At 45.8% G+C, this 27,042-nt stretch overlaps 1 protein-coding gene across 1 annotated transcript in view; it reads left to right on the top strand.

Moving 5' to 3' along the window:
- The window catches only part of LOC142656904 (contactin-4-like), an 87,201-nt gene that overhangs the window by 22,585 nt on the left and 37,574 nt on the right, over positions 1-27,042 (top strand). The window contains exons 2-4 of the mRNA XM_075831889.1: positions 9,225-9,331; positions 20,612-20,735; positions 21,977-22,152. Coding sequence (XP_075688004.1) covers positions 9,280-9,331; positions 20,612-20,735; positions 21,977-22,152 — 352 coding nt within the window. The 5' untranslated portion in view covers positions 9,225-9,279. The remainder of the gene's footprint in view (positions 1-9,224; positions 9,332-20,611; positions 20,736-21,976; positions 22,153-27,042) is intronic.

Raw genomic sequence — 27,042 nt, 5'->3', positions numbered from 1 at the left:
CTCATACTAAGAGGGAGGGCATGGTAGGGCACCCTAGAGTCGTTGAGCCTCCCCTGCTGCAGGGGCCGTTGCCCCCAGAGGGGGAGGTTGACCCGGTACTTGGGGATGAAGATGGGAATAGGGTGGTGAATATGGACTCCTCAGTTTGCAAGAAGCGAGGCAAAGAAGGGGGGTCCTCATCAGATAGAGGGGGGGGTGGGAAGAAGAAAGCCGTCTAACTCAAACATCCATGATGGCGGCACCCACTCCGTCGACGCTGGCATCAATTAACGTTGCCAGCATTAAGTCAGATAGGGCGAGATTTGCAGCCTTTGATTTTCTTGGCCGAGTTGAAGCCGACATTTTGTTTTTGCAGGAGACCAGGCTGTCACTTTTGGCAGACGTCGTTAAATCTAGGAGGGAGTGGCGACGCGGGCCCTCCTACTGGTCTCTTGCGGCTGAGCCCTATAGCGGAGTGGCGGTCCTTTTCACCGCACCGGTAACATGCCGACGGATGATTGAGTTAGAAATGGGGAGGTGCTTGATCTTAGATGTCCTCATGAGGGGACAGGAATTAAGACTAATCAATATATACGGACCCCAGAGCAAATGGGACCGTAAAAGTCTCTTCATGAGGATTAAGCCTTTCCTTTTTTCAGGTCGACAAGTTATCTTTGGAGGGGACTTCAATACTGTCATGAGACCCCGAGATAGAGGAGGTTCCGGAGATAAAAAATTGACCTACGATAGTGTAGCATTAAAAAATATAGTTAGCGATGCTCGCCTGGTGGATATCCACATCAGGCATACCCCAGGCCACTCGGGTTTCACCTATCGTAGAGGTAGTTGTAGGTCTAGGATAGACAGGTTTTTTTTGAAGGAGGAAGCCATCTCTTCACCAGTGTCCGTTGTTGAGGTGGAGTTCTCCGATCACTGTATGATTATTTTCTCTTTGAACATTGCAGAGTCCCTCCAGATGGGAAGAGGTATATGGAGGCTGAATTCTACTCTCTTGGAAGAAGCGGAGATAAGACAGGCCTTTGAGGATTTTCTTCAGAGCCAGGTACCTTTGTTGGATCTCAGTGGTACTAAGTCTGAGTGGTGGGAGTTGTTTAAAGTCCGGGTGGCAGGATTTTTCCGCAGGCTCTCGAGCCTCAGGTCCATGAGTAGGTACCGCCTATATCAGGAACTGAGGAGGAAACTCGAACATCTGGTCTCAACCGGGGGTAGTGGGGAGGAGATCTCCGTGGTGAAAGCTTTGCTCAGGAGGTGTCAGTATGATAGGCACACATCTTTAGTTCTTGAGAGGGATTTCGGGAGGTACCGCTCGCCCGACCCCTACAGGAACTGTAAGATGTCAGTGAGTCGTAAGGTTGTGACAGGACTGATTGATAGTACAGGATCTCTGAAGAGATCCAAATCAGGGATCTTGGAGGTCGTCAGATCCTTCTACTCGCACCTCTTGGGGAAGCAAGATCCAAACCGAGACGAGATGTCGGCTTTCCTGGCTGAAACCATCCCTGAGCCAGGGGTAGACCCCTCTCTCGGTGTTTTGATAGATTCGATCAAGGAAGAGGAAGTGGGATTGGCGATTGATGGGCTTGCCCTCAAAAAATCGCCAGGGCCGGATGGCTTAACATCCGAGTTTTATAAGACTTTTAAAGGAACCCTAGTTCCCCTCTTGACTGAGGTGTTTAATGAGTGCCTTTCCTCGGGTACTTTGCCAATGTCAATGAGGAGGTCGGCCTTGATCGTTTTATCGAAGGGTAAAGACTCGACCCGTATTGAGAATTGGCGTCCCATAGCGCTGCTCAATACGGACAGAAAGGTTCTCGCAAAGGTGCTGTTTAATCGGCTGGTGAAGTTTGCATCCCGGCTCCTTTCGCCGGTCCAGCATTGCTCTGTTCCAGGCCGCAGCACATTTAGTGCTGTCCTCAGTGTCAGAGAGGCAGTGGAGCAGGGAAATTCTGGTCGGTGGGAGGGGTACATCCTGTCCTTGGACCAGGCCAAGGCTTTTGACCGGGTGGACCACGAGTACCTCTGGTCGGTCCTTCTGAGGTACGGCCTACCGGGGGGGTTTGTCAATTGGCTACAGACCTTATACACTGGGGCTGAGACTTTTGCGCTGGTGAACGGTTGGGTTGGAACCCCCTTTGAGGTTGGGTCTGGTGTCCGCCAGGGTTGTCCCTTGAGCCCTTTGCTATATGCGTTCGCAATTGATCCTTTTCTTAAAAGGATCGATCGTGGGCCATTGGCGGGAGTCGGGGCCGGCCTGGAGGGGCCGGAGGCCACTCAGAGGGTGGTTGCGTACGCAGACGACGTCTCCATTTTTGTCTCCTCGAGAGGGGAGGCAGAGTGGGTGATGTCGGAAGTGGAGCGTTACTCATTGGCATCTGGGTCCAAGATCAACCGGGATAAGTGCAAAAGTCTCTGGCTGGGAGGAGGAGATCCTGGTTTTGATCTCCCGGACACCCTTCCAGAGCCTCAGGGGTCTGCTAAGATCTTAGGAGTCGAATTTGGCCCGGGTGATTACCCCAAGAAGAACTGGGAGGATAGGCTGAATCTAGTTGCCCAGAAGGTCGACCAATGGAAGGGTTGGTCCTTAACCCTGAGGGAAAGGGTTCACTTGGCCAAGGCCTACCTGGTGCCCATGTTGCTTTACCTGGGCAGTGTGTGCATCTTGCCAGAACCTCTCTGGACTCGGGTCTATAGCCTGTTCTTCCAGCTGTTATGGGGGAACAGGCTCAACCTAATCAAGAGGGAGGTTACTTACCTACCAAGGACACTAGGCGGGTTAGGTATGGTTAACCCGGTGGTGTTCCTAGTGAACACCTTTGTTAAGATCAACCTGGCAAACCTCTGGCAAGAGAGGGCTCCTTGGTGGATATCCTCCTGCAGGGGGTGGTTTCGGCCTTTCTTCCAGGAATGGGAGAGAGGAGGGCAAGTGAAAGACCTGCGTACACCTCACGGACATCTCCCGGCTTATGCCACCCTGGCGCTGAAGATTGTTCGCCGGTGGGGTCTGGAGGTGTGGGAGATCAGGACCATGTCGAGAAAATTTCTTGACAGGAGGGTCCTGATGACCCACTTCCAGAAGCCCCTGGTGCTCAAAGACTGCCCAAGTAGTGACCTCGGGGTGGGATTAAAACTTTTAAATTCAGCGAGGATTCCCCAGAAGTTTTGGGATCTGGCTTGGCGTTGCTTCCATGGGAGACTGTATGTGAGGGACAATCTAAAGTGCAGAAGCTCTGATGATCGGGATTGCCCCCGGGAGGAGTGTGGCGGAGTGCTGGAAAGCATGGAGCATTTCCTGCTTCATTGCCCTTTCAATACAGAGGTATACAAAAGGGTGGGAGCCTCCATTGGTTGGCCAGGCCTAACCAGCCTCTCCTATGCTGGGTGGGCCTATGGAGTGTTCGGAGACCTCGGTGGTAGGGACCATTGCACCTTGTTTCTAGTCAGTATAGTGGTCAGGCACTTTATGTGGAATGCACGATGTCTAGTTTCTACCCAGAAGAAAATCCTCCTAGTGGATGAGGTTGTTAGCAATATCATGGGTGACCTGGTGAAGGTGCATTCTTTGGAGGTTGGCAGATTGGGAGCATCCAAAGCCTCTCGTCTTTGGAGGGGCTTTTCCTTTTGGGTGCCTTAATGTGTCTGCCTTCATGAGGGAGGGGGAGTCGTCACCGGTGCTCAACTGGAGGTGGGGGTCTGCGTTCCGCTGAGGCACCAATAAAAAATATAGCGATAGGACTCGGAATAAGGGAAAGGTGAGGGTCAGCATAGGGTCAGCTTTCAATAGGGTCAAGAAAGGGTTAGTAATAGGGTAAGGAGATAGGGCAAGCGATAGGGAGGGTGCAGCGGTGGACGTGGTACCTTGGCCTCTGGGGGGGAGCTGGGGGGGGCTTTCCCTTCTCTCTATCTGGTGATGGGCTAGGTAAGCACTGGAAGATTTTTGTTTTGTTTAGGATTGAAATGGCAGGAAAAAGGTTTACAAGCGACCGAACTTGGTGCTTTCGGGTACGGTGTATTTTGTATATGGTTTGGTATTTGGACAGGTTGGTGACGTGTATTGTATTATAATGTAGAAATGTTGTTAGAATAGGGATAGACTTAAGGGGGTTAATAGATAGGTTGGGAGGGGGTCGGGGGGGTTTGCCTGACCCAGCCCCGGACTATGCGGACATGGGAGGACATGGGGCGGGGGGCTGGGCTGGGGTGTTGGGTGTGGTGGTGGGGGCCAGCATCTGGACTATGCGGACGTGAGAGGACATGAGGCGAGATGCTGGCTGGGGTGGTGGAGTTTAGGTAAGAAGGGTAAGGTTAGGGAAAGTCAGGATGTGTATAGTGTGTTTAAAAAATATATATATATAAAAAAAAAAAAAAAAAAGGATAAAAATAAAAAAAAAATTGGGATTAGTATTATTATATTTTTGATTTTTGGGGTTATTATTATTATTATTTTATTATTATTATGTTGTTGTTTTATTATTATTATCATCATTATTATGTTGTTTCTTTAGGCCCTTGGTTGACGCGGGTCGGGGGATTTTCTGTTGGTACTTTGGATTACGTTTATATGATGTTTGTATATATTCTAGTTATTGTTTAGTTTCGGATGAAGTGTAGATGTAAGTATATAAGAGTGGGGTGTATGTGGCCGGGTCTGGTATAGTTTTCTCTTCTCATATACAGAGATGTATATAAGAAAATTTGTTTATAAGAATTGGGTTGTGACTTTTTGGTTATATGGAATTAGTTATGTATTTGTTTTTCAGTTTATGTTTTGTAAATTTATATAAAATAAAGAGATACAGGATGTAACTCAGGATCAGTACAGGATAAGTAATGTAATGTATGTACACAGTGACTCCACCAGCAGAATAGTGAGTGCAGCTCTGGAGTATAATACTGGATGTAACTCCGGATCAGTACAGGATAAGTAATGTATTGTATGTACACAGTGACTCCACCAGCAGAATAGTGAGTGCAGCTCTGGAGTATAATACAGGATGTAACTCAGGATCAGTACAGGATAAGTAATGTAATGTATGTACACAGTGACTCCACCAGCAGAATAGTGAGTGCAGCTCTGGAGTATAATACAGGATGTAACTCAGGATCAGTACAGGATAAGTAATGTAATGTATGTACACAGTGACTCCACCAGCAGAATAGTGAGTGCAGCTCTGGAGTATAATACAGGATGTAACTCAGGATCAGTACAGGATAAGTAATGTAATGTATGTACACAGTGACTCCACCAGCAGAATAGTGAGTGCAGCTCTGGAGTATAATACAGGATGTAACTCAGGATCAGTACAGGATAAGTAATGTAATGTATGTACACAGTGACTCCACCAGCAGAATAGTGAGTGAAGCTCTGGAGTATAATACAGGATCAGTAGTGTGATATATGTACACAGTGACTCCACTTGAGATATATACACTGTGTGTGTTGGTAGGTGGACATGTGACCAGTGTAGTTTGTATGCTCTCCGCAGGGAATCATCTGTTATTCATCTCGAATTCTCTTCTCCTCTCCATCTCTTGAGTGGTTGAGTGAAGGAATCTTCTCCTGACAGCCTTGCAGAACAGAAACCCGGCATTATTAGACTCGCAACATCTCCCGTCTCAGGACAAAGCACATGCCTTGTTCAATTCTGATATCGTTACATTGAGGTAAATGTCATATATTATGGATCAAGAAACAGAAAATGAATATAATTGCCACAAATGGTTGTACTGGACGTAAGAGACGGAGATGTTAAGTGTATCCTGACCGTGTGTGAGACTCCATTCATACCAAGATATTGTTGTCTGAAATGAATGTCTGAGGTCTCGGGATTATTAAATTCTAAGCTTATTCCCAAGACTTTAACTATTACTTGTTGGAGGGGTTTCCTATGGGCTGCGCGGCGCTCCTGTTTACATCTGCAGATTTTAATGGAGGATACGAAAAAGCCATTCCATATAGTTTATAGTTCTCAATGCATCATTTTCTGGGAAAGCTGGGTGACAACCATTATGGCTGCTTTTTCACCTCCCCCAAAAGTCACTCAGATTTCCTGAACTTCATCAGATGTTGAATCACAATAGTCCAGAAATAAATATCCGTCATATGTCCAGCATCACGTAAAATCCTTAGATCACTCTGTGTCCTGACTGTAAAGGAAGCAGCTCTACCTCCCTCCCACAGCAGGAAGTCAGAGCATCCAAAACACTGAGCAGTCTCCCTAAGCTCCAGTCATCTCCTCCATACACTGCCCAAGCTTCACAATAATACGCAGTTACCAAATATTTTTGCCTCGATACGGGAAGTTGAGGTTTTGATTGACAGGGCGCGGAGCTTCCAACATCACTCAAAAAAGTGTTTACAGTCCTCAAAAAGTGTGAGATTTTTAGTGTTCTATCCGAATCTTGATTGTTATCAGCTCGATCTTCATCCCATTCATTGAATTGTTTGGTCTTCCGTCACGCAGTTCTGTTTCTTTTAAGATTGGCCCTAAAAAGACGGCCCTCAAACCCCTCATTATATGCAGTCTGCGTGCGGTGATAAGTTTTGGGGACCGTCACTTCTGGGATTCCCCATAATCATCCGTATATCAAACAGAAATAATTAGGAAGGGAAAATGGGAGCAGCGAGTGCCGTGTAAATAAAGAAGCCACGACTACAAACACGAAGATTCGCAACTCAGATGTAAACACACGCCTGTATAGCACTGAACCTGCCAGAGAAACCGTGTTATGGTCACGTCCAGTGATTGGGTGATGATGGGGGTTGTAGTGTTCTTTGAATACAGTATAATAGAATTGTGTTTATGGTCATGTCCAGTGGTCCGGCCTTGTTGGGGGTTGGAGTGTGCTATTTATAGAGTGTAAAATAATTTTATTATGGTCATGTCTAGTGTTCGAGTGATGCTGGGGGTTGTAGTATTTAATGGATTGAGTATAATAGAATTGTATTATAGTCATGTCCAGTGGTTGGGTCATGTTGGGGGTTGTAGTGCTCTATGTATAGCATATAATAGAATCATATGTCATGTGATGTTGGGGGTTGTAGTGTTCTATCATTTCTACACACAGAATATAGCACAACCCCTCCCCCGCCCTGTCGCTGCCATTTGTGCCCTCTCAGCCTGATTGGCATTCTCCGCTCCGTCGCAGTTATTCATTAATCAATAGGCGCTGTCAATCACTGCCCTGACACGACGGGTGCGGGAGAAGCGGTGAACAGGCTGCCAGACGGCGTCTGTGGTTTTTCCTGGCAACTATTAGCAACATGGGAAACACAGAAAAGCACCACAAGTCACCGCCAAGTGTAAATAACGGCGGATCAGACGGGTGAAGAAGCACTCGCGTTACTGCGACTCACATGGAAAGTGCAGCGTGTCTGCCCCCAGGACGGCTCCACGGGGCCCCGGCCGGCGTCACCCATCATCTCCGTATCTCAGACACTCGAGCACCTGCAGCGCCGTCATCCATCGGGAGTCAATTAAAGGCTCTTCTAATCTTCTGTTAATGAAGCTGAATCATTGTATCCTGACCAGTTCTGAAACTTTCTAATAGGCTTTGTGTTTCAAGTCCTCACCATTTTCAATATCTCTGCTTCCTTTAAGTGAATAGGAAATTCATTGTTTACATTCAAAGGCTGAAAACCTGTCCTTCTCACAAAGGTGCATGCAAAAGGGGCTGCCTAATGTAGCAACTATTGGGCCCCAGGAGAGAGGGGCCCCATTCCAAGTTGTCCCCATTTTAGTGCCGCAATGTTAGCAAACTGAGGTGGAAAATGTGATGAAGAAGGGAGGAGGCACCAGGACGACCTGTGGCAGATGATTTGGAGCGTGGTGGTGTCAAGAAGCCCCCGAAAAAGCCCTAATTTATACCTTTGCTATGAGACCCCCATGTCCGCCCCTCAGTGTACAGCTCATTATAAGAAATAACTGATACACTGTAACAAGCACTGCAGCTGTGTCAGGTGGAGATGATCAGGACAGGTTTTCGATGTAAACAAGAATCTTCCCATTATAATATAACAAGTTTAATAGAAAGTTTATTTACCTCAAACTGGAAAACCTCCTTTAACCCTTTGTTGTAGTTTGCATCGTCCAGGGATTGTTTTCCATGAATTGCAGTTGATGTCTGTGACTCTGTATGAAAGAAAAACGTGAATAGTCAGATCCCAGCTCCACACCGTGCCTCACTCCTACTTGTGCCTCATGCCTCACTCCTACCTGTGCCTCATGCCTTACTCCTACCTGTGCCTCACACTTACCTTTACCTGTGCCTCATACCTTTCACCTGTGCCTCATGCCTCACTCCTACCTGTGCCTCATGCATCACTCCTACCTGTGCCTCACACTTACCTTTACCTGTGCCTCATACCTTTCACCTGTGCCTCATGCCTCACTCCTACCTGTGCCTCACTCCTACCTGTGCCTCATGCATCACTCCTACCTGTGCCTCACACTTACCTTTACCTGTGCCTCATACCTTTCACCTGTGCCTCATGCCTCCCTCTCACCTGTGCCTCGTACCCCCCCTCACCCGTGCCTCGTACCCCCCCCTCACCCGTGCCTCGTACCCCCCCCTCACCCGTGCCTCGTACCTCCCCCCTCACCCATGCCTCGTACCTCCCCCTCACCCGTACCTCCCTCTCACCTGTGCCTCCCTCTCCCCTGTGCCTCATGCCTTCCCGTACCCTGTGCCTCCCCTCACCAGTGCCTTGTACCTCACCCGTGCCTCGTGCCCCCTCACTCCTGTGCCTCCCCCTCACCCTTGTGCCTCATACCTCCTCCTCCTCGCCCCTTTGCCTCATACCTCCCCCACCCCTGTGCCTCATACCTCCCTCTCACCTGTGCCTCATACCTCCCCCTCACCTGTGCCTCATACCTCCCCCTCTCCTGTCTGAGCCGGCGACATTCCAGAAGGTCTTTGTCAGGCACTTGTCGGTGACATTAGGCCCAGCGCCGCTCCCGCGCTCCCACAGAGATTTCCACACATGATGGAGTCTTGTCTGGAAGTCTGAGGATCCTGTAACGTCGATATGGGGGGGGTGTATGTAATATTCCAGGAGGGGCCGTGTGTGCGCTCCTTGCTGGATGAATATCTGCGGGGGATCCTGGTCACAGCCGCTGCCTGGTCGATGATTATTGGGGATGTTGTAGGACGGGATCAGTAGGATAAGACACAACCGCGTCCTGTGTGAATGGAAGAATTCTAAACTTGCCGCTTGTCTCCCACAGATAAAGGCGTAAAGTTACCGCAGATCCGAGAGACGTGCGACCCCACAAAGCGAGGATGAGGTTGCTATGGAAACTGCTGGCGCTCCGCTGGTTCGTGTGTCTTGCAGGTAACATTATCCTCCTTCACGTTTCGTGGTGTTATAACCCTCAGTCCTTCACAGGGAATTCAGGTCCACTGCTGGGACCAATTACAGATCTGCTGGTCTTGCACTGCGCCCGCTGACGTGTTCCCACATGTGGGGGGCCGAGTGCGGATTCTGGGAGCTGTCTGTCTTGTGTTCCTCTGCCCCGCGCTCCTCTGCCCCGCGCTCCTCTGCCCCGCGCACCTCTGCCCCGCGCTCCTCTGCCCCGCGCACCTCTGCCCCGCGCTCCTCTGCCTTGCACACCTCTGCCCCGCGCACCTCTGCCCCGCGCACCTCTGCCCCGCGCTCCTCTGCCCCGCGCTCCTCTGCCCCGCGCTCCTCTGCCCCGCGCACCTCTGCCCCGCACACCTCTGCCCCGCGTTCCTCTTACCCCGTGTTCCTCTGGCTGTAGAAAAGATCCGCAAAATATAGAACACGTCCTATTTTTGCGGACGGCTTTGGATGTGTATCTGTAGCCGTCGGAACCGTAACTGCGGACAGTAAGAACCATTACGGTCGCGTGCATGAGGCCTTATATAGGATTTTTCAGCCCACATCTTGACATCTATTAAAGGTCTCGCAGACTCTTCCATTTTGCGGTTACGTGACGGGGTGATTGGTGGCATCTATAACTGGTGACAGCGGCGAGGACGGACATGAGGCGCGACATCGATGTTCATATCCCAAAAAATCATGGAATGTCCGGTGCCGCGGAGACACAATCCTCGTCTTCCCTGATATTCCCTTTGAATAGTACCCGGACCCCAGAGCTGTTCTCTTCTTGCTCCGTGTTCACATTAAAAATTCAGCAAATGTAATAAATTTTGCCGCAAATCACTCCAACCATCTCTTTTACTTAGACTGACATAAGAGCCGCCATTCTTGCTTATTGTGGCAGCAAGCAGAAAAATAAATGCAGCTCTGGATGTGACTAGAGTATAAGATATGCTATAACTAAAAAAGACTAGACCTCCTACAAAGCATTGTAGCCAACTTAATCATATTATAGACACTCCGCTATATTATTATTCTATTAGCACCATCATGTTTATGTCGTGAATGCTGCTTTTGATGTGAATGGAGTATAAACTTTTATTTTTATATATACGATTTGAGCAATTTATTCTCACGGATATGCATTTAAACTATGAGATTGTAAATCTCTGAATATGTTGAAGGTTTTGAATCGAGGCCATGCTGGTATTTGTAGTTCCCTCACAGCTCAGTCCTCGCCATTAATACATTCAATATGTTTTTTTCTCTTTTTCGCCCTGTAATTTTTTGCTTTCCTGTTTGCTTTACTTTACAGGGAATTTAGAGAAAAGAAAAAAACCTATTTATTAGACACGGGAAATATTTAACATATGTTACGGCAGAATCCTTCAGGGCTTAATTAATCGCCGTCTCTGAATATCACTCTGCGCCGAGCGCGCCCTTTGTTTATCTCACTAGAGTTAATGGGGTTTGATGAATAATTCCCTTTCATGTGAATATTACATGGGTGAGGCAGGAGACCTTCGTGTAGCCGTGTACAAGTTCCCCCATCCACTACTACAAAGCAAATTGGCGAATTGTTCATCGGTAATTTGCTGGCAGACGGCGCTGGTGCCCTCTATTTCAGAATATGTTGTTATCCTGTCTGTCACATATTATCTGCTGGAGACGGCCGGATACAATTAGGGGACTCGTCCACTCGCTTTATTCTATTTTATCCTTTAGTGGATTACATTTTGTAAATCGGGTTTATTTGTTGCCATGTTTTTTTCTTGACTGTTGAAAAGTTACATTTCAATGTATCAGTTTTAGGGCCATTTAAAGGGACAGCTCCTTTTTTTATAATTGTAAATAGAAGAAGTAATAAAACAAAATAAAAAATCAGTAAAGTCTCATGCACATAACGATATTACATTTTGTATGGAGTTATGAGGCCGGGTTCCCGCGTAGCGTAAACACTGCGGAAATTTATGTTACGTTTCCGTTGCTTTTTTGTTGTAGGTATTCCTATTTAAATTCAATACGAAGGTAAAACCCGCAACAAATAGACAAGTGTTGCGACTTTTGCAGTGGACACTGCGTTTCCGCTGCAAAAATCGCAACTCAGAAAAAAACAACTTTTTGGGGTAAAAAATTTATAAAAAGAGCTTATACTTACCCCCGGCCATTGTCATACTGACGCTTTCTTCTGTTCTTATATCAGTCCGGCCTCTTGGAGTGACGTTTGATCCCTTGTGACTGCTGCAGCCAATCACTATCTGCAGCGGTCACATGGCTGAAGCCTCATCCCAGGAGGCCGCACTGCACCACAGAAGAGGGACGCGTCGCCATTAGTACGGCCCGGGGTAAGTATAAACTTTTTCGAGCGCTGCTTTCCACAGCGGAAATTCCGCCCAAAAAACTGCACCACAATGTGATGCGGTTTTTCGGATGGAATGTGCAGCAAGTTTTAGGTCGGACACGCTGGGTAGTTTTAGTTGTGGGAACCTGGCCTGGCCTAAGGGTGAATTCACACGCTGCAGATTTGTTGCAGGAATTTCTGTTACTGTCCCATTTATCTGAATTAGGTTTGCAGAAATTTCTGTAACGCATCTGCAGCGTGTGAATTCCCTCTGAGGGCCTCAACACGTTTCTGCAGCAATTCCGCAGACATTAGCAGGATTTCCGCTGCGGAAAAACGGCACAGTTTCCTGGTTTTTTTTACTGCAGAAAAACGCAGCAATTCTGGACACTTTCCGCAGCGGGAATTGACTTGCAGCAGAACGAAAAATACGCAGCGCAGGTCGATTTCAGCTCGGAATATTTACGCAGCGTGCGGATGAGATCTGTTCAATCTCCCCCTACTGTATTTTGTTGCGTGTTTTCCATCCGCAATTCCCGGACGGAAAATATGCAGCAATTCCGCTCCGTGTGGACGAGCCCCTATAGGGCTGCTATAAAGGTTCATGGGCCTGCACTGCACCCCTTAGTGCCCCTGAGTTTATACTTCTTTTTTCTGTCGTATTCTTAACTAACGCAATAGAGCACAAATCTTGGCTGTTCCATCGTCTCCCGTGCGTCCGGCGGTAGAGGATGCGTTTCTTCTGGGGAGACTATCACATGGAGCTTGTTCGGCAGGGCACACCGGCTCCGGTCTAGGACTACAAGCCCTAAATAGAAGTCATTAGATCGTCCACATTTACATTTTTATCTGAGTCTTGGAAAGCTGGGTGACATCCCCTGGAGATCACATGAGGGTTAACACCCAGCTTTCCTTGTTTCCTGTCCTATATTCTGCAATGTATGGATTTTCTACCTCCAGATGCCTCGGATTTCGTACACTGCGGCTTTTTCATATGAAATCTGTGAGAAAACCATTCTGGTATATTCCATCACATGTCATATTATGGAGGCACTCTCCCCTAGAAGCGATGCAGGTAGAGGGGGATATGGTGCTTCATGGAGGCATAAACCTACGGCACTTGACATGTGATACAGAACCACCACACGGGCTCCGTAGGCTCCGCTTTGACATGTACCCGGGGCCCCATTTATCATATATTTTACGATCACAATCGTGACTGATAATAGAAGCCGCCATCAGTCGTATCCGTTTTTCCAAGAGTCATCCAATGGACTTCAATGGATGCGAACCTCATGTTAAAGCAGCCGCCGCCGCCGCCACCGCCGGTCAATTCTAACGTAATCAACAGAACCTCAGGTGGAAAAAATGAACGTCATAATTGACGTCTGTTGTTTCCATCCTTCATATCCGTCATCCCGTCTACTTCGGTGTTGGATGGGACGACAAAGTCATTAACACCGTTTACACTGGACAGAAAAACCTTTCTGACCAAATTTTGTGTTAAAAAAAATAAATGGTGTGAACAGGACTTATACAATAAACACGACCCTCCCCCGCCTGTATCAATACATATATACCTTTCAGGAGCCTGGGAAAGCTGGGTGGGCATCCTCATAGGAGCTGCAATGGCTGCTTATATTTTTTCTTTTTTTTTTTTTTATATATATATATATCCACTATAACAAGAAATGACTGATAGGGTTTCAATATCTGGACCGCAGCCGACAACTAAAGGAATTTGGGGATTTTTTTAATTCATAGCGGGAAATCCAGTTCCAGAGATATTTATATAAAAAGTCGTAGAACTCTAACTAGAAAAGCTTTTACCAACAGAACTCATCCTTGTCGGCTGACATTATTGTGAAACATTTTGGTGTGATATCTCTTTAAGTGTATATGATGTGGGTGTGGCCTGCTCTCATTTGAAATATTTAATGTCATTGTGGGTGTGGTTAGACATTTCTAGACTGTTAGAGGAACATTAAATGCACCCATTATATGCCTTCTGTTCAATGGCAGTAGCTAAGCTCCGCCTACACGACTTCAGGAAAATATGGCAAAATAGTGTCACTATCGCTTTAAAAACGCTTTTAATTTTTTCCATAATGTCTCCTGGGGTAATGGATCTAACAATCCTCATACATCAAAATACATGGTTATAGATGAGTATATAAATGGAGAAAATCAACACAGAAAAATATTATTAAGACCATCAATCAACAAACAAGATTAAATCACATGAAATATTTATCATCGTCTAGCCCTTTAAATGGTATGCAAATTGATCAGGCAGGTGTCTGAATAATTGATAACCATTATAAATATTCTAAACAGCTGATTAAAATCACCGCTTAGGAAAAGCGGAAACCGAGGAATATACGTTATTACGGCCGGGTGCGGATACAGATTCATTCTTATTAGGGAACTGCTGTTACATAGTATCAAGGACGTATGCACTATAGAAAGCCTATGGGCTCCAGCTATGGGCGGCCCCTTCCTCATGGGTGGAGTGATGTCACAGGCTCATCCTACAGGTACCCCAGCAGCAGCAAACAGGGGTGCTGAGCTCAAGGTCACACTGTCCTTATCTACTAGAGATGGGCCCTTATGTCATGGAGTGGGGGAGGGTGGACTAGCGGCAGGAATGGGTTGTATTTTTGTTATAGAGCCCCCCCCCCCCCCCTGCGACTACAGCTGTTCAAAGTTCGGATCTAAAGATTTGCAGCTATTTTACAACTATTACAAGGGTCTTATGGGGGTGTCTCATCTCCCCCCACCCATAGGCAGTGGGAACTCCATTCTGTAAGATCTCTGCTTGCTGTTAGTGAATGGGAACACATCTTTTCATCCTGTCCTAATACTTCTCGCAGCTGATACTGGTCTGGCCCTTTAATAAATGTGCCCCTCCCCCCACCCTGCAGGATTAGGTGTGTACCAGTTTTTATGTTTCCATTCACTGACAATCCCTGATGTGTACACTTTATGTATCTTTTCTTCACGTTATTAATTTCACATCATTGCGTCGCCCTCAGACCGCTGCAGCGCGTTCAGTCACGTCCCGCCTTTCGCTGCGTCCTGGAATCCGATCGGTAATAATCATCTTGACATAAATTCTAATCAAGAAATTGCCTGTTCAGCCGGGTGGAAGGACGACTCCATTTTAGGTTATTTTTTACTTTGTGACCTAGAAATTTTTGAAGATGTGAATTAATAAGATACTCGACCATTAGCCGAGCTCAGAACGGGACTGATGCATTATGGGAAATGTTTTCAAGGGTCACGGAGGTTTTGACTGGAACATCTGAATTACTGATTTAATAGCCGCGCTCTGGGTGATTGCCGCAGTTCAGATCTGATGATTATTAATGCCGGCCGCAGAGAACTGACCATTACCGCTCGGAAATGGCAGCGCAACATTTGCCCTTTAAGATGTAAAATGCACTTAACGGTTAATGAGCGACGCGACGTTCCAAGAAAAAATTAGGGGAAGGACGACAAAAGTATCAAAATGCTGATTAATAAAACATCTCGTCCCACTTGGTGCCAGATTTCAAAAGTTTCTTTTTTAAAGGGCATTTCCAGTTATTTGTCCAAAGTTTCTGTGTCTCGGGTGTGACATATATATATATATATATACTGCTCCTATCATATCTTACAGCTTTTTCTGTAAAAAAAAACGTTCATACTTACCCCAGCCGTTGTCATGGTGACGCGTCCCTCCTGTGCCGTCCGGTTCGCCCTCCCTGGATGATGCTACAGCCCATGTGACCGCTGCAGCCTGTGATTGGCTGCAGCGGTCACATGGTATCAAACGTCATGCCAGGTGGTCAGACTAGAGGAAGAAGCAGGGAGTTCTGGGTAAGTATAATTTTTTTTTTTATTGTTTATTTTTTGAGTTGCGATTTTTGCGGCTGCGATTTCGCTGAAAAAGTAGCAACACTTGGCCATTTGTTGCGGGCTTTGCATCCATATTAAATTCAATGGGGAAAACCCGCAACAGAAAAGCAACGAAAATGCAGCATAAATTGACATTCTGCGGATTTAAATTCTGCACCGCAGGTCAATTTATTATGATTTTCACTGCGGTTTGTTTCACAGCGTGGCCACGAGATTTACTACATCTCATCTATTTTACTGTTCACACAGAGTATTTTGGCGCGGTTTTTGACATGGAAATAGCACCAAAAAACGCCCCAAATCACCTCCCACTGATTTCAATGGGAGGCAAAGGCGTTTTTTTCCCGCGAGCAGTAAAAAACCGCTAATAAGCGACGTACCCTTTCTTCAGATGTTTTCGTCTCTGACCTCCCATTGACATAAATCGGAGCAAGAGATCACGTTTTTTGCGGTCGTATGTGCCCGCGGCGATCAATGGCCGTGTGATTCTGAAGGAATTTTGAGGCAGATTTTTCTGCCTGCAAAATATTCCATTTGAACATATCCTAAATCCTGCGGAATTTCCGCACAGAATTCTGTTGCGGAAATTCCCCAGTGTTTACGCTACATGGGCGCATGTGGGCTGTCATGTGGATGTCATGTTAAGAGTGCCGTCCTCATATACATTAATCTGAGCGGGCACACGGGGCTACGGCTATGGGAGCTACAGACACAAGACTTACTGACATAGATAAATGGGGGAGAGCAAGAAAGTTACTGGGTGACCAAAGGGCTATATCCTCCAAAAATGTCTGCCTATACTGCAACTTCCTGTTCTCAGTAGGGAGAGCAGCTCTGGAGCACAAACTTCTGCTGTAACATAAATCAAAAGATTGTAACTGTTTTTCTACAAAAAGGATGTGGGGGTACGGAGTAAAAAAAAGTGAACAATCACTTTACTTCTCTTATTTGTACCAAGCTACCTCCCCACCCACACACACGCCAGCCCAACCCCCCAAAAAATCTGACTTTTGGGGGTCACTCCTCAGCATTGCAGTTTGTATGAATCACAACATTGTTGCGCTTATAACTGATGGCATGCGGTGATACATTTGTTGCAATGTTCTGACGGGCTAGCCCCGCCCCCTTTTAAAGAAGACTGACACATTACATACGTCATATTTTCAGAGGTATTTGCGCAATTTTTCGTCTGTTTTGTCCATTGATGTTGACTTACGACCCGACGATAATGAGACTAGGCAAAATCTGAGCCTCCCTTGGGAGATCGTTTTTACGAATGATTGTTATTCACTGGTCAACAGGAAAACAAATGATAGTCACCGGCAATCGTGGGGAAAAATCTTCTGCGTTCTGCGAGAATTGGCTTCAACTGTTGGATGTAACGGCTATGGCGGTCCTTGCGTCCAGTCGTTGCGGCGGTGGCGCCTCTTTTGTCCATCGCGGTTGACGCCAGACGTGGTACAGGTGCTGCTTACAGGGAACGCGTTGTTCCTTTTCATGCTGTTAGAGAAAATTAGTTTGTAATTAGATTTATATAGCAGATAATCTCATTTACATATCCAATTAATTCTTTCTGTTCTAATTTGCTGAGGTTGAATTTATATTAGCGCTTAAAATAAGATTGAAATTATGAAGAGACAGAAATTTCCGGAATATGTTTTATTTTGAGAATCCTCATCAAATGCCAACTTATCGGATTGTATGAGGTAACGCGGGACGACGAGGTGATGGGCCTGTCCGCGTGACCTTCATGAGCTTAAGGGCCCCAGTGTCTGTTCAGAGGGTCATACAGTGACGACGGTGGCCACTAATATAGTTCTTTTGGGGCATCAATTGAAATGACAAGTTCAGCTCTGCTACATTTGTATGCATCACCCTCTTCTCTCTTCCGGATTGTGCTCTCTCCAGTGAAGGACTGACTGCTTGAATATATGTAGTTACAGTTCCATTTTTCTATTCCTGTTCAAGCTGTTTCCACATCAAAACAACATATCCCAGCGGTGTCAGAGGTAACGCAACCCCAGAGGTGCAATTACATTATGTTTATACCCCAGAGAGGTGGGTGAGCAGCATCTTACACAGGTGACACTTCTCATAAGTGTTGCATCAGTCTCCAGGCTACTTTCTTACGCCAGAACATTACACACCACATACAATGTAGCAGATCATCACCAGATCATACAATGTAAATTGTCACCAGATCCTATAATATAACAGAATCACCAGATCATTCAATGTAGCAGAGCATCTCCAGATCATACAATGTAGCAGAGCGTCTCCAGATCATACAAGGTAGCAGAGCGTCTCCAGATCATACAAGGTAGCAGAGCGTCTCCAGATCATACAATGTAGCAGAGCGTCTCCAGATCATACAAGGTAGCAGAGCGTCTCCAGATCATTCAATGTAGCAGAGCATCTCCAGATCATACAAGGTAGCAGAGTGTCTCCAGATCATTCAATGTAGCAGAGCGTCACCAGATCATACAAGGTAGCAGAGCGTCTCCAGATCATACAATGTAGCAGAGTGTCTCCAGATCATACAAGGTAGCAGAGCGTCTCCAGATCATACACGGTAGCAGAGCGTCTCCAGATCATACAATGTAGCAGAGTGTCTCCAGATCATTCAATGTAGCAGAGCGTCTCCAGATCATACAATGTAGCAGAGTGTCTCCAGATCATACAATGTAGCAGAGCGTCTCCAGATCATTCAATGTAGCAGAGCGTCTCCAGATCATACAATGTAGCAGAGCGTCTCCAGATCATACAATGTAGCAGAGCGTCTCCAGATCATACAATGTAGCAGAGCGTCGCCAGATCATACAATGTAGCAGAACGTCGCCAGATCATACAATGTAACAGAGCACCACCACATCATACAATGTAGCAGAGCGTCACCAGATCACACAATGCAGCAGAGCGTCATCAGATCACACAATGTAGCAGAGCGTCATCAGATCACACAATGTAGCAGAGCGTCACCAGATCATACAATGTAGCGGAGCATCTCCAGATCATATAATGTAGCGGAGAGTCACCAGATCATACAATGTAGCAGAGCACCACCACATCATCATACAATGTAGCAGAGCACCACCAGATCACACAATGTAGCAGAGCGTCTCCAGATCACACAATGTAGCAGAGCGCCACTAGATCATACAATCTAGCAGAGCGTCACCAGATCATACAATCTAGCAGAGCGTCACCAGATCATACAATCTAGCAGAGCGTCACCAGATCATACAATCTAGCAGAGCGTCACCAGATCATACAATGTAACAGAGAGTCACCAGATCATACAATGTAGCAGAGCGTCACCAGATCATACAATCTAGCAGAGCGTCACCAGATCATACAATGTAGCAGAGCGTCACCAGATCATACAATGTAACAGAGAGTCACCAGATCATACAATGTAGCAGAGCAGAGAATTGTTTGTACTGCACTATTTCACATCGATGTGTCCTATATAATATGATGAAGTAATTTGTAGGTGGACTCCCCCTTTAACCTATGGATCAGATGCAGTTCTATCCGGCGAGGCCTGCTCTGCGCTGAACTCCATCTTTATTCATACTTCAGGCCGTCTTGTTAGCCGGGCGATTTTGCATATTTACTGTGCGTTTGGCTCTCTTCAGCAATCCTCTGCTGCTGCCTTGGCCTTCTTGAGATAAAGGTCAGGCCAGAGGAAACGCTGTGCCTCGTATGGTGCTGATAACAGCACCAAATACGGAAACCACTTACTGAAAATCCACTTTGGCGCGAGTGTCTTGCCCGTCGCTATATTCTGTAACTATTTACCTGAAACGCTTTCATCTATTACTTATTCATGGAGACTGTAGTGTAAATGGCACCCAGGAGTGCGCCCGCCTGACCCCACATACCCAGCAGTAATCAAATCGACAAATTACATTCTCTTCACTGCCCTTAGAAAAAAAAACCTCCTAGACGGTGCTGTCACTTTAAAGGAACATGCGCCCATATCTGCGCTCTTATACGGCTGCCTCTAAATTGTTACTGTAGCATCCGGGAGTGTCAGGGCGGCCATTCTTAACCCTCAAAATCCATAAATGCAACCGATATATGATAAAAACATAAATATATGAATTACAGATGATTGAGCCTCAGGGTAAAATGGGCAAAATATTTAATTTTGTTAACAATGGAAGGTGGGGGGTCAAATATATAATATCCGTAATTACTGTAATTATTGATTGTTTTACACATTTATATAGGTGTGAAATATTCTGATCACCTAGTGATCACTCCCAACATTCCTGAGTTATAGCCTGTATTATACTCCAGCGTTGTACCCTGCTGTGAATTATACATTTAATATATATACAACATGACTGCTACAGCAGAATAGTGAGTGCAGCTCTGGAGTATAATACAGGATGTAACTCAGGATCAGTACAAGATAAGTAATGTAATGTATGTACACAGTGACTCCACCAGCAGAATAGTGAGTGCAGCTCTGGAGTATAATACAGGATGTAACTCAGGATCAGTACAGGATAAGTAATGTCATGTATGTACACAGTGATTCCACCAGCAGAATAGTGAGTGCAGCTCTGGAGTATAATACAGGATATATCTCAGGATCAGTACAGGATAAGTGATGTAATGTATGTACACAGTGATTCCACCAGCAGAATAGTGAGTGCAGCTCTGGAGTATAATACAGGATTTAATGCAGGATCAGTACAGGATAAGTAATGTAATGTATGTACACAGTGACTCCACCAGCAGAATACTGAGTGCAGCTCTGGAGTATAATACAGGATATAACTCAGGATCAGTACAGGATAAGTAATGTAATGTATGTACACAGTGACACCACCAGCAGAATAGTGAGTGCAGCTCTGGAGTATAATACATGATATAACTCCGGATCAGTACAGGATAAGTAATGTATGTGCTCAGTGACTCTACGGTTTATCAGTATGACGCCCAGTGACGTATGTTTATATTTTACCTTTTTGGGGTGTTCTTAAAAAATGATGACCAGTTTTGAACTGTCTCCACAGATGAGGCTTTGCAGGGTCCATTCTTCACTCAGGAGCCGGCAAATCTGGTCTTTCCCTTGGATTCTGAGGACCGGACATTGAGGCTAGTCTGTGAGGCACAGGGTCACCCTAAGCCGGTCACGCGGTAGGTGCACGTACATGGTGTGCGGGGACAGAGCATTCAGGTCAGAGCCACATGACAAATTATTTACATTGAAGATGAATCTTTAGGTGAAGTTATGAAGTGAATCAGGCGATGCTACTGTTACACGTAATGGGTCATGTGACGGCCTTAGTCTTCGTTCACTTCACGTGGAGTCTGTTGTGATTCAGACCATATTTGCACCAAAATACAACACTTTATGTCACAGCGCCATAACGGCGACACTCGTATTCCTATAGATGCTCCCGAGCTGTGCAACAGAATCAGACATTAGAAAATCATTGAAATCGTGGCAAAATATCCGTGCATTCTTTATGTTAAAGGTCTTCTGTAAATAAAGTTCTGTAACTTTCTAATAAACCTTGAGTTTCACTTCCTTATCATATTCAGGATCTCTACTTGTTGTCAGTGAATCGGAATGTTCTTGTTTAAAACGGTCTATAGCCCCTGCGCACGCTGCAGATTTTATTGTGGAAGTTTCTGCCACTGAAAATCAGCTCCATATATCTGAATGGATCATATTTCTGCAGCCAGCATAAAATTTGCAACAAAATCTGCAGCGTGTGCACAGGGCCTAAGGGCCAGTTCACACTGAGTTTTTTGTATAAATTTTTTGAAGCGGAAAACGCGTCGTAAAACACGCCAAATAACGAGTGTAAAAACCATCTCGCGAGAAAAAAAAGCGACATGCCCTATCTTCGGGCGTTTACGCCTCTGACCTCTCATTGACATCAATGGGAGGCAGAGAAAGCATAATTCGCGGCGTTTTTTGCCCGCGGCGCTCACTGGATGCGGGCGAAAAACGCGGAAAATGGCGTACAAGCAGATCAAAATCTGCCTCAAAATTCCACATGGAATTTTGAGGCAGAATTTTCTGCCTGCAAAAGACTCAGTGTGAACACAGCCTAATACTTCTCTCAGCTGAGGGTTTGTTACACTTCTATCCGGTACTTTGTAAGAAACTATTAGAATGGGAGTGAGATTTGTGTCACTGATGTGTATATCTCACAGAGGATTCTCTAGACTGGGTGCAATTGTAACAAACTCTAAGCTGTAAAAAGTAGAAGGTCAGGATTTGTTTTCAGCCTCTGACAGCAAACAGAGATCTTGAAAATGGTGAGGAAAAGGATATTAGAAAGTTGTAGAATTTTGTAGAATGATTTTTACAAGGAAACATCTGCGGTATGTTGGAGTCTGATGTTTGCGGCTTCTCCTTTTTCTAGGTGGAGAGTGAACGGGACTCTTCTGGATGAAGCGCAGGATTACCGATACCGAGTGCTGGACAGAAGTTTAATTATCAGTAACCCGGATCGGGTGCGGGATGTCGGCACCTTCCAGTGTGAAGCCACCAACTCTTTCGGGACCATCCTCAGCCGGGAGGCTTTGCTGCAATTTGCTTGTGAGTCCTAAATTGAAATACTGGCGACAGATGTGTATAATGCGTTCGGCACGGATGCGTGAAAGGGTGGCGCGGAAATAATCGATTATTCCATTTTTATATTTTTTTATCTCTTCCCTTACTGGGCATCCATTCAAAATAAAGTTTACTTACATTGTACAGATCTTTAAATCATATCTTATACTCCAGTCACATCCAGAGCTGCATTTATAATTCTGCTGCACTTCAGTTAAATGGGTTATATATATATATAGGGACATGAGGTGTTTATGTCACGCACTGAACGGCTTACCTTGCAACTGTCTCATTCTAATGTGGGATTGTCCCATAAATTGGACCTTTAGGGGCGAAGCTAATGCAAATGTTCCAAAAAGTGGGTGGTTTTGTTTCTGGGCGGTTTTGTGGGCATTCCTAGGCTGATCGGGGACAGGGCATAATATGAGCCACAAATGGGGATATAAATGTTGGGAGGTATACTGACCGGTATTGGAGAACATTTCCCACAATACAGTGCAGCAGCATGCATTGCATTATGGGAACACAGCTAAGTTATTTGGGTTTGGATGCACAGTGCCAGCCAGCAAGATTGTGAATACAGCTCTGGATGTGACTGGAGTAGAAGTCGTTAGCCGTTGCGGCTCAGGAAATAAGCTGTAAATCCAGGACTGGCGAGGAGTCGGGCTGTCGCAGCAGATCCGTCCTCTCAGTGCTATGTTCCCTGGTTGATGGGACAGGAGTTGCTAGGAGACCTGTATAAGGAGTCCGCAATTACTGCCCCCCCACTCCTGCGCTCCTTCCCCCCCCCTCCCAGATTGGAGCTAATTAAATAATCAGCGTGCTATTGTGTTCAGGTCAATTAATTAGGAATCGTTTGTTACAGTGACAATCACACTACATTATGCCGTAATTTAACATCAACAAATCAAGTGAGAAGGACGTGGCGGCCTCTGTCCTCGCCCGCTGCGACACTGCGCCGAGGCCCCTGAAAATAAGTCCATTTCAACCTACACCCGTCTGTCAGAAGCGAGATCACACAGCGGGAGAGACTGCAATGTGACATGACGTAGACCGCAGGACACAGAGAGTGACAGCTGGTGATACTGCCAAAGAGACATCAGCACATAGAGCGCAAGGAAGAGACTGAAACAGCAAAGCACTAAGTAACAGCCAGATAGAGAGAGAGACTGCCGGACCCAAGGTAACAGCCAGATAGAGAGAGAGAGACTGCCGGACCCAAGGTAACAGCCAGATAGAGAGAGAGAGAGAGAGACTGCCGGACCCAAGGTAACAGCCAGATAGAGAGAGAGAGACTGCCGGACACAAGGTAACAGCCAGATAGAGAGAGAGACTGCCGGACCAAGGTAACAGCCAGATAGAGAGAGAGAGACTGCCGGACCCAAGGTAACAGCCAGAGAGAGACTGCCGGACCCAAGGTAACAGCCAGATAGAGAGAGACTGCCGGACCAAGGTTACAGCCAAATAGAGAGAGACTGCCGGACCCAAGGTAACAGCCAGATAGAGAGAGACTGCTGGACCCAAGGTAACAGCCAGATAGAGAGAGACTGCCGGACCCAAGGTAACAGCCAGATAGAGAGAGACTGCCGGACCCAAGGTAACAGCCAGATAGAGAGAGACTGCCGGACCCAAGGTAACAGCCAGATAGAGAGAGACTGCCGGACCCAAGGTAACAGCCAGATAGAGACAGAGACTGCCGGACCCAAGGTAACAGCCAGATAGACAGAGACTGCCGGACCCAAGGTAACAGCCAGATAGAGAGAGACTGCCGGACCCAAGGTAACAGCCAGATAGACAGAGACTGCCGGACCCAAGGTAACAGCCAGATAGAGAGAGAGAGACTGCCGGACCAAGGTAACAGCCAGATAGAGAGAGACTGCCGGACCCAAGGTAACAGCCAGATAGAGAGAGACTGCCGGACCCAAGGTAACAGCCAGATAGAGAGAGAGAGACTGCCGGACCCAAGGTAACAGCCAGATAGAGAGAGAGACTGCCGGACCCAAGGTAACAGCCAGATAGAGAGAGAGAGAGAGACTGCCGGACCCAAGGTAACAGCCAGATAGAGAGAGAGACTGCCGGACCCAAGGTAACAGCCAGATAGAGAGAGACTGCCGGACCCAAGGTAACAGCCAGATAGAGAGAGACTGCCGGACCCAAGGTAACAGCCAGATAGAGAGAGACTGCCGGACCCAAGGTAACAGCCAGATAGAGAGAGACTGCCGGACCCAAGGTAACAGCCAGATAGAGAGAGACTGCCGGACCCAAGGTAACAGCCAGATAGAGAGAGACTACCGGACCCAAGGTAACAGAGATTGCAGGAGAGTGGAAGGAAAATAAAGAGACAGCAAACAGAAAGCTACACACATAGGAGAGAGATCACAGTATACGGGACATCAGACATATCACTGTCTATATAAAGAGCACAGTATATAATATGTATACAGGGACAGCAGACATCTGACTATATATATGGGGAGCACAGTATATAAAATGTATACAGGGACATCAGACATATCACTGTCTATATAAAGAGCACAGTATATAAAATGTATATAGGGATAGCAGACATCTGACTATATATGAGGAGCACAGGATATAATATGTATATAGGGACAGCAGACATCTGATGATATGAGGAGCACAGTATATAAAATGTATACAGGGATAGCTGACATCTGACTATATATATATATATATATATATATATATGAGGAGCACAATATGTAAAATGTATTTAGGGACAGCAGACATCTGACTATATATATGAGGAGCACAGGATATAAAATGTATATAGGGACAGCAGACATCTGATGATATATATGAGGAGCACAGTATATGAAACGTATATAGGGACAGCAGACATCTGACTATATATATGAAGAGCACAGTGTATAAAATGTATTATAGGGACAGCAGACATCTGACTATATATGAGGAGCACAGTATATGAAATGTATACAGGGATAGCAGACATCTGATTATATATGGGGAGCACAGTATATAAAATGTATACAGGGATAGCAGGCATCTGATTATATATATATCTATATGAGGAGCACAGTATATGAAATGTATACAGGGATAGCAGACATCTGACTATATATATATATATATATATATATATATATATATGAGGAGCACAATGTGTAAAATGTATATAGGGACAGCAGACATCTGACTATATATATATATATATATGAGGAGCACAGTATGTAAAATGTATATAGGGACAGCAGACATCTCACTATATATATGAGGAGCACAATGTGTAAAATGTATATAGGGACAGCAGACATCTGACTATATATATATATATATATATATGAGGAGCACAGTATGTAAAATGTATATAGGGACAGCAGACATCTCACTATATATATGAGGAGCACAGTGTATAAAATGTATGCAGGGACAGCAGACATCTGACTATGAGGAGCACGGTATATAAAATGTATACAGGGACAGAAAAAATCTGACTATATATATATATATATATATATATATATGAAGAGCACAGTATATAAAATGTATATAGGGAAGGCAGACCTCTGACGATATATATGAGGAGCACAGTGTATAAAATGTATATAGGGACAGTAGTTATCTGACTATATATGAGGAGCACGGTATATAAAATGTATGCAGGTACAGCAGATATCTGACTATATATATGAGGAGCACAGTATATGAAATGTCTACAGGGACAGCAGACATCTGACTATATATGAGGAGCACAGTATATAAAATGCATATAGGGACAGCAGACATCTGACTATATATGAGGAGCACAGTATATAAAATGCATATAGGGACAGCATACATCTGACTATATATAAGGCGCACAGTATATAAAATGTATGCAGGGACAGCAGACATCTGACTATATATTACATACCTACCTGCCTCCACCCCCCGGATTCTGCGCGGTGTCCTGCTGTCCCAGGCGGCCGGGGGTATGTCCCCGTTTCAACTGTATCTACGTCCTCCGGAGATACAGTTGAAACCAATACTGAATCAGGGAACTGTCTGCTTCAGCATTCAACTATGGAATCCCAGGCCAGAGCCGCGCTAGCTCTCTGGCCAAGGACTCATGTCTTGGAAAAGCCCTTGACGTCACTGTCCATATATGAACAGTGACGTCAGGTGCTCCTCCTGGAGAGGAATCCCCGGGCAGAGTGTGGTGGATGCTCTGGCTGGGGATTCTGCTTCGAGAGGGAGTCCACATAGCGCTATCTACAGGAAGGGGGGGGGGGGGTTAGCGCTATCTACAGGCAGGGTGGCGCTATCTTCATGTGGGGTTTGGCACTATCTACAAGGGCACTATGGCACTATGTGGGCACTGGCACTTAATATGTGGGCACTGTGGCACCATCTACAGGGCACTGGCACCATCTTTGTACCACTATCTAGAACGGCATTGTGGCACTATGGAGCGTTATACTGTATGGGTGTATCTATGGGGCATTTTACTGGGTGGAGGAAGCTATAGTGGCATTATACTGTGTGGGGGCACTATTGGGGTATTATACTGCGGGGAGGCACTATGGGAGCATGATACTGTGTGGGCTGAACTGGATGTGTATTAGCGGGGGTTATGCGTGTATTGGGTGGGGTTAATGGCGTGCCTTAAAAGCAAAACAATTGGCGTGCTACATGCGCCACATCGGCTTTCCCTCTTTGAGACTTGTAAGTTGGGATGTATGTGTGTGTATATATATATATATATATATACACATATACATAAAAAAGAGAATATATATATATATATATATATATATATATATATAGAGCATAGTATATTAAATGCATTCAGGGACAGCAGACATATCACTGTATATAAGAGAAGCACAGCATATAGAATGTATATAAAGGCAG

The sequence above is a fragment of the Rhinoderma darwinii genome, chromosome 7 (genome assembly GCF_050947455.1).
Source record: "Rhinoderma darwinii isolate aRhiDar2 chromosome 7, aRhiDar2.hap1, whole genome shotgun sequence".
Lineage (NCBI taxonomy): Eukaryota > Metazoa > Chordata > Amphibia > Anura > Rhinodermatidae > Rhinoderma > Rhinoderma darwinii.
Note: the sequence above shows the minus strand (reverse complement) of the source record. Positions and strands in the feature narration are given on the sequence as shown.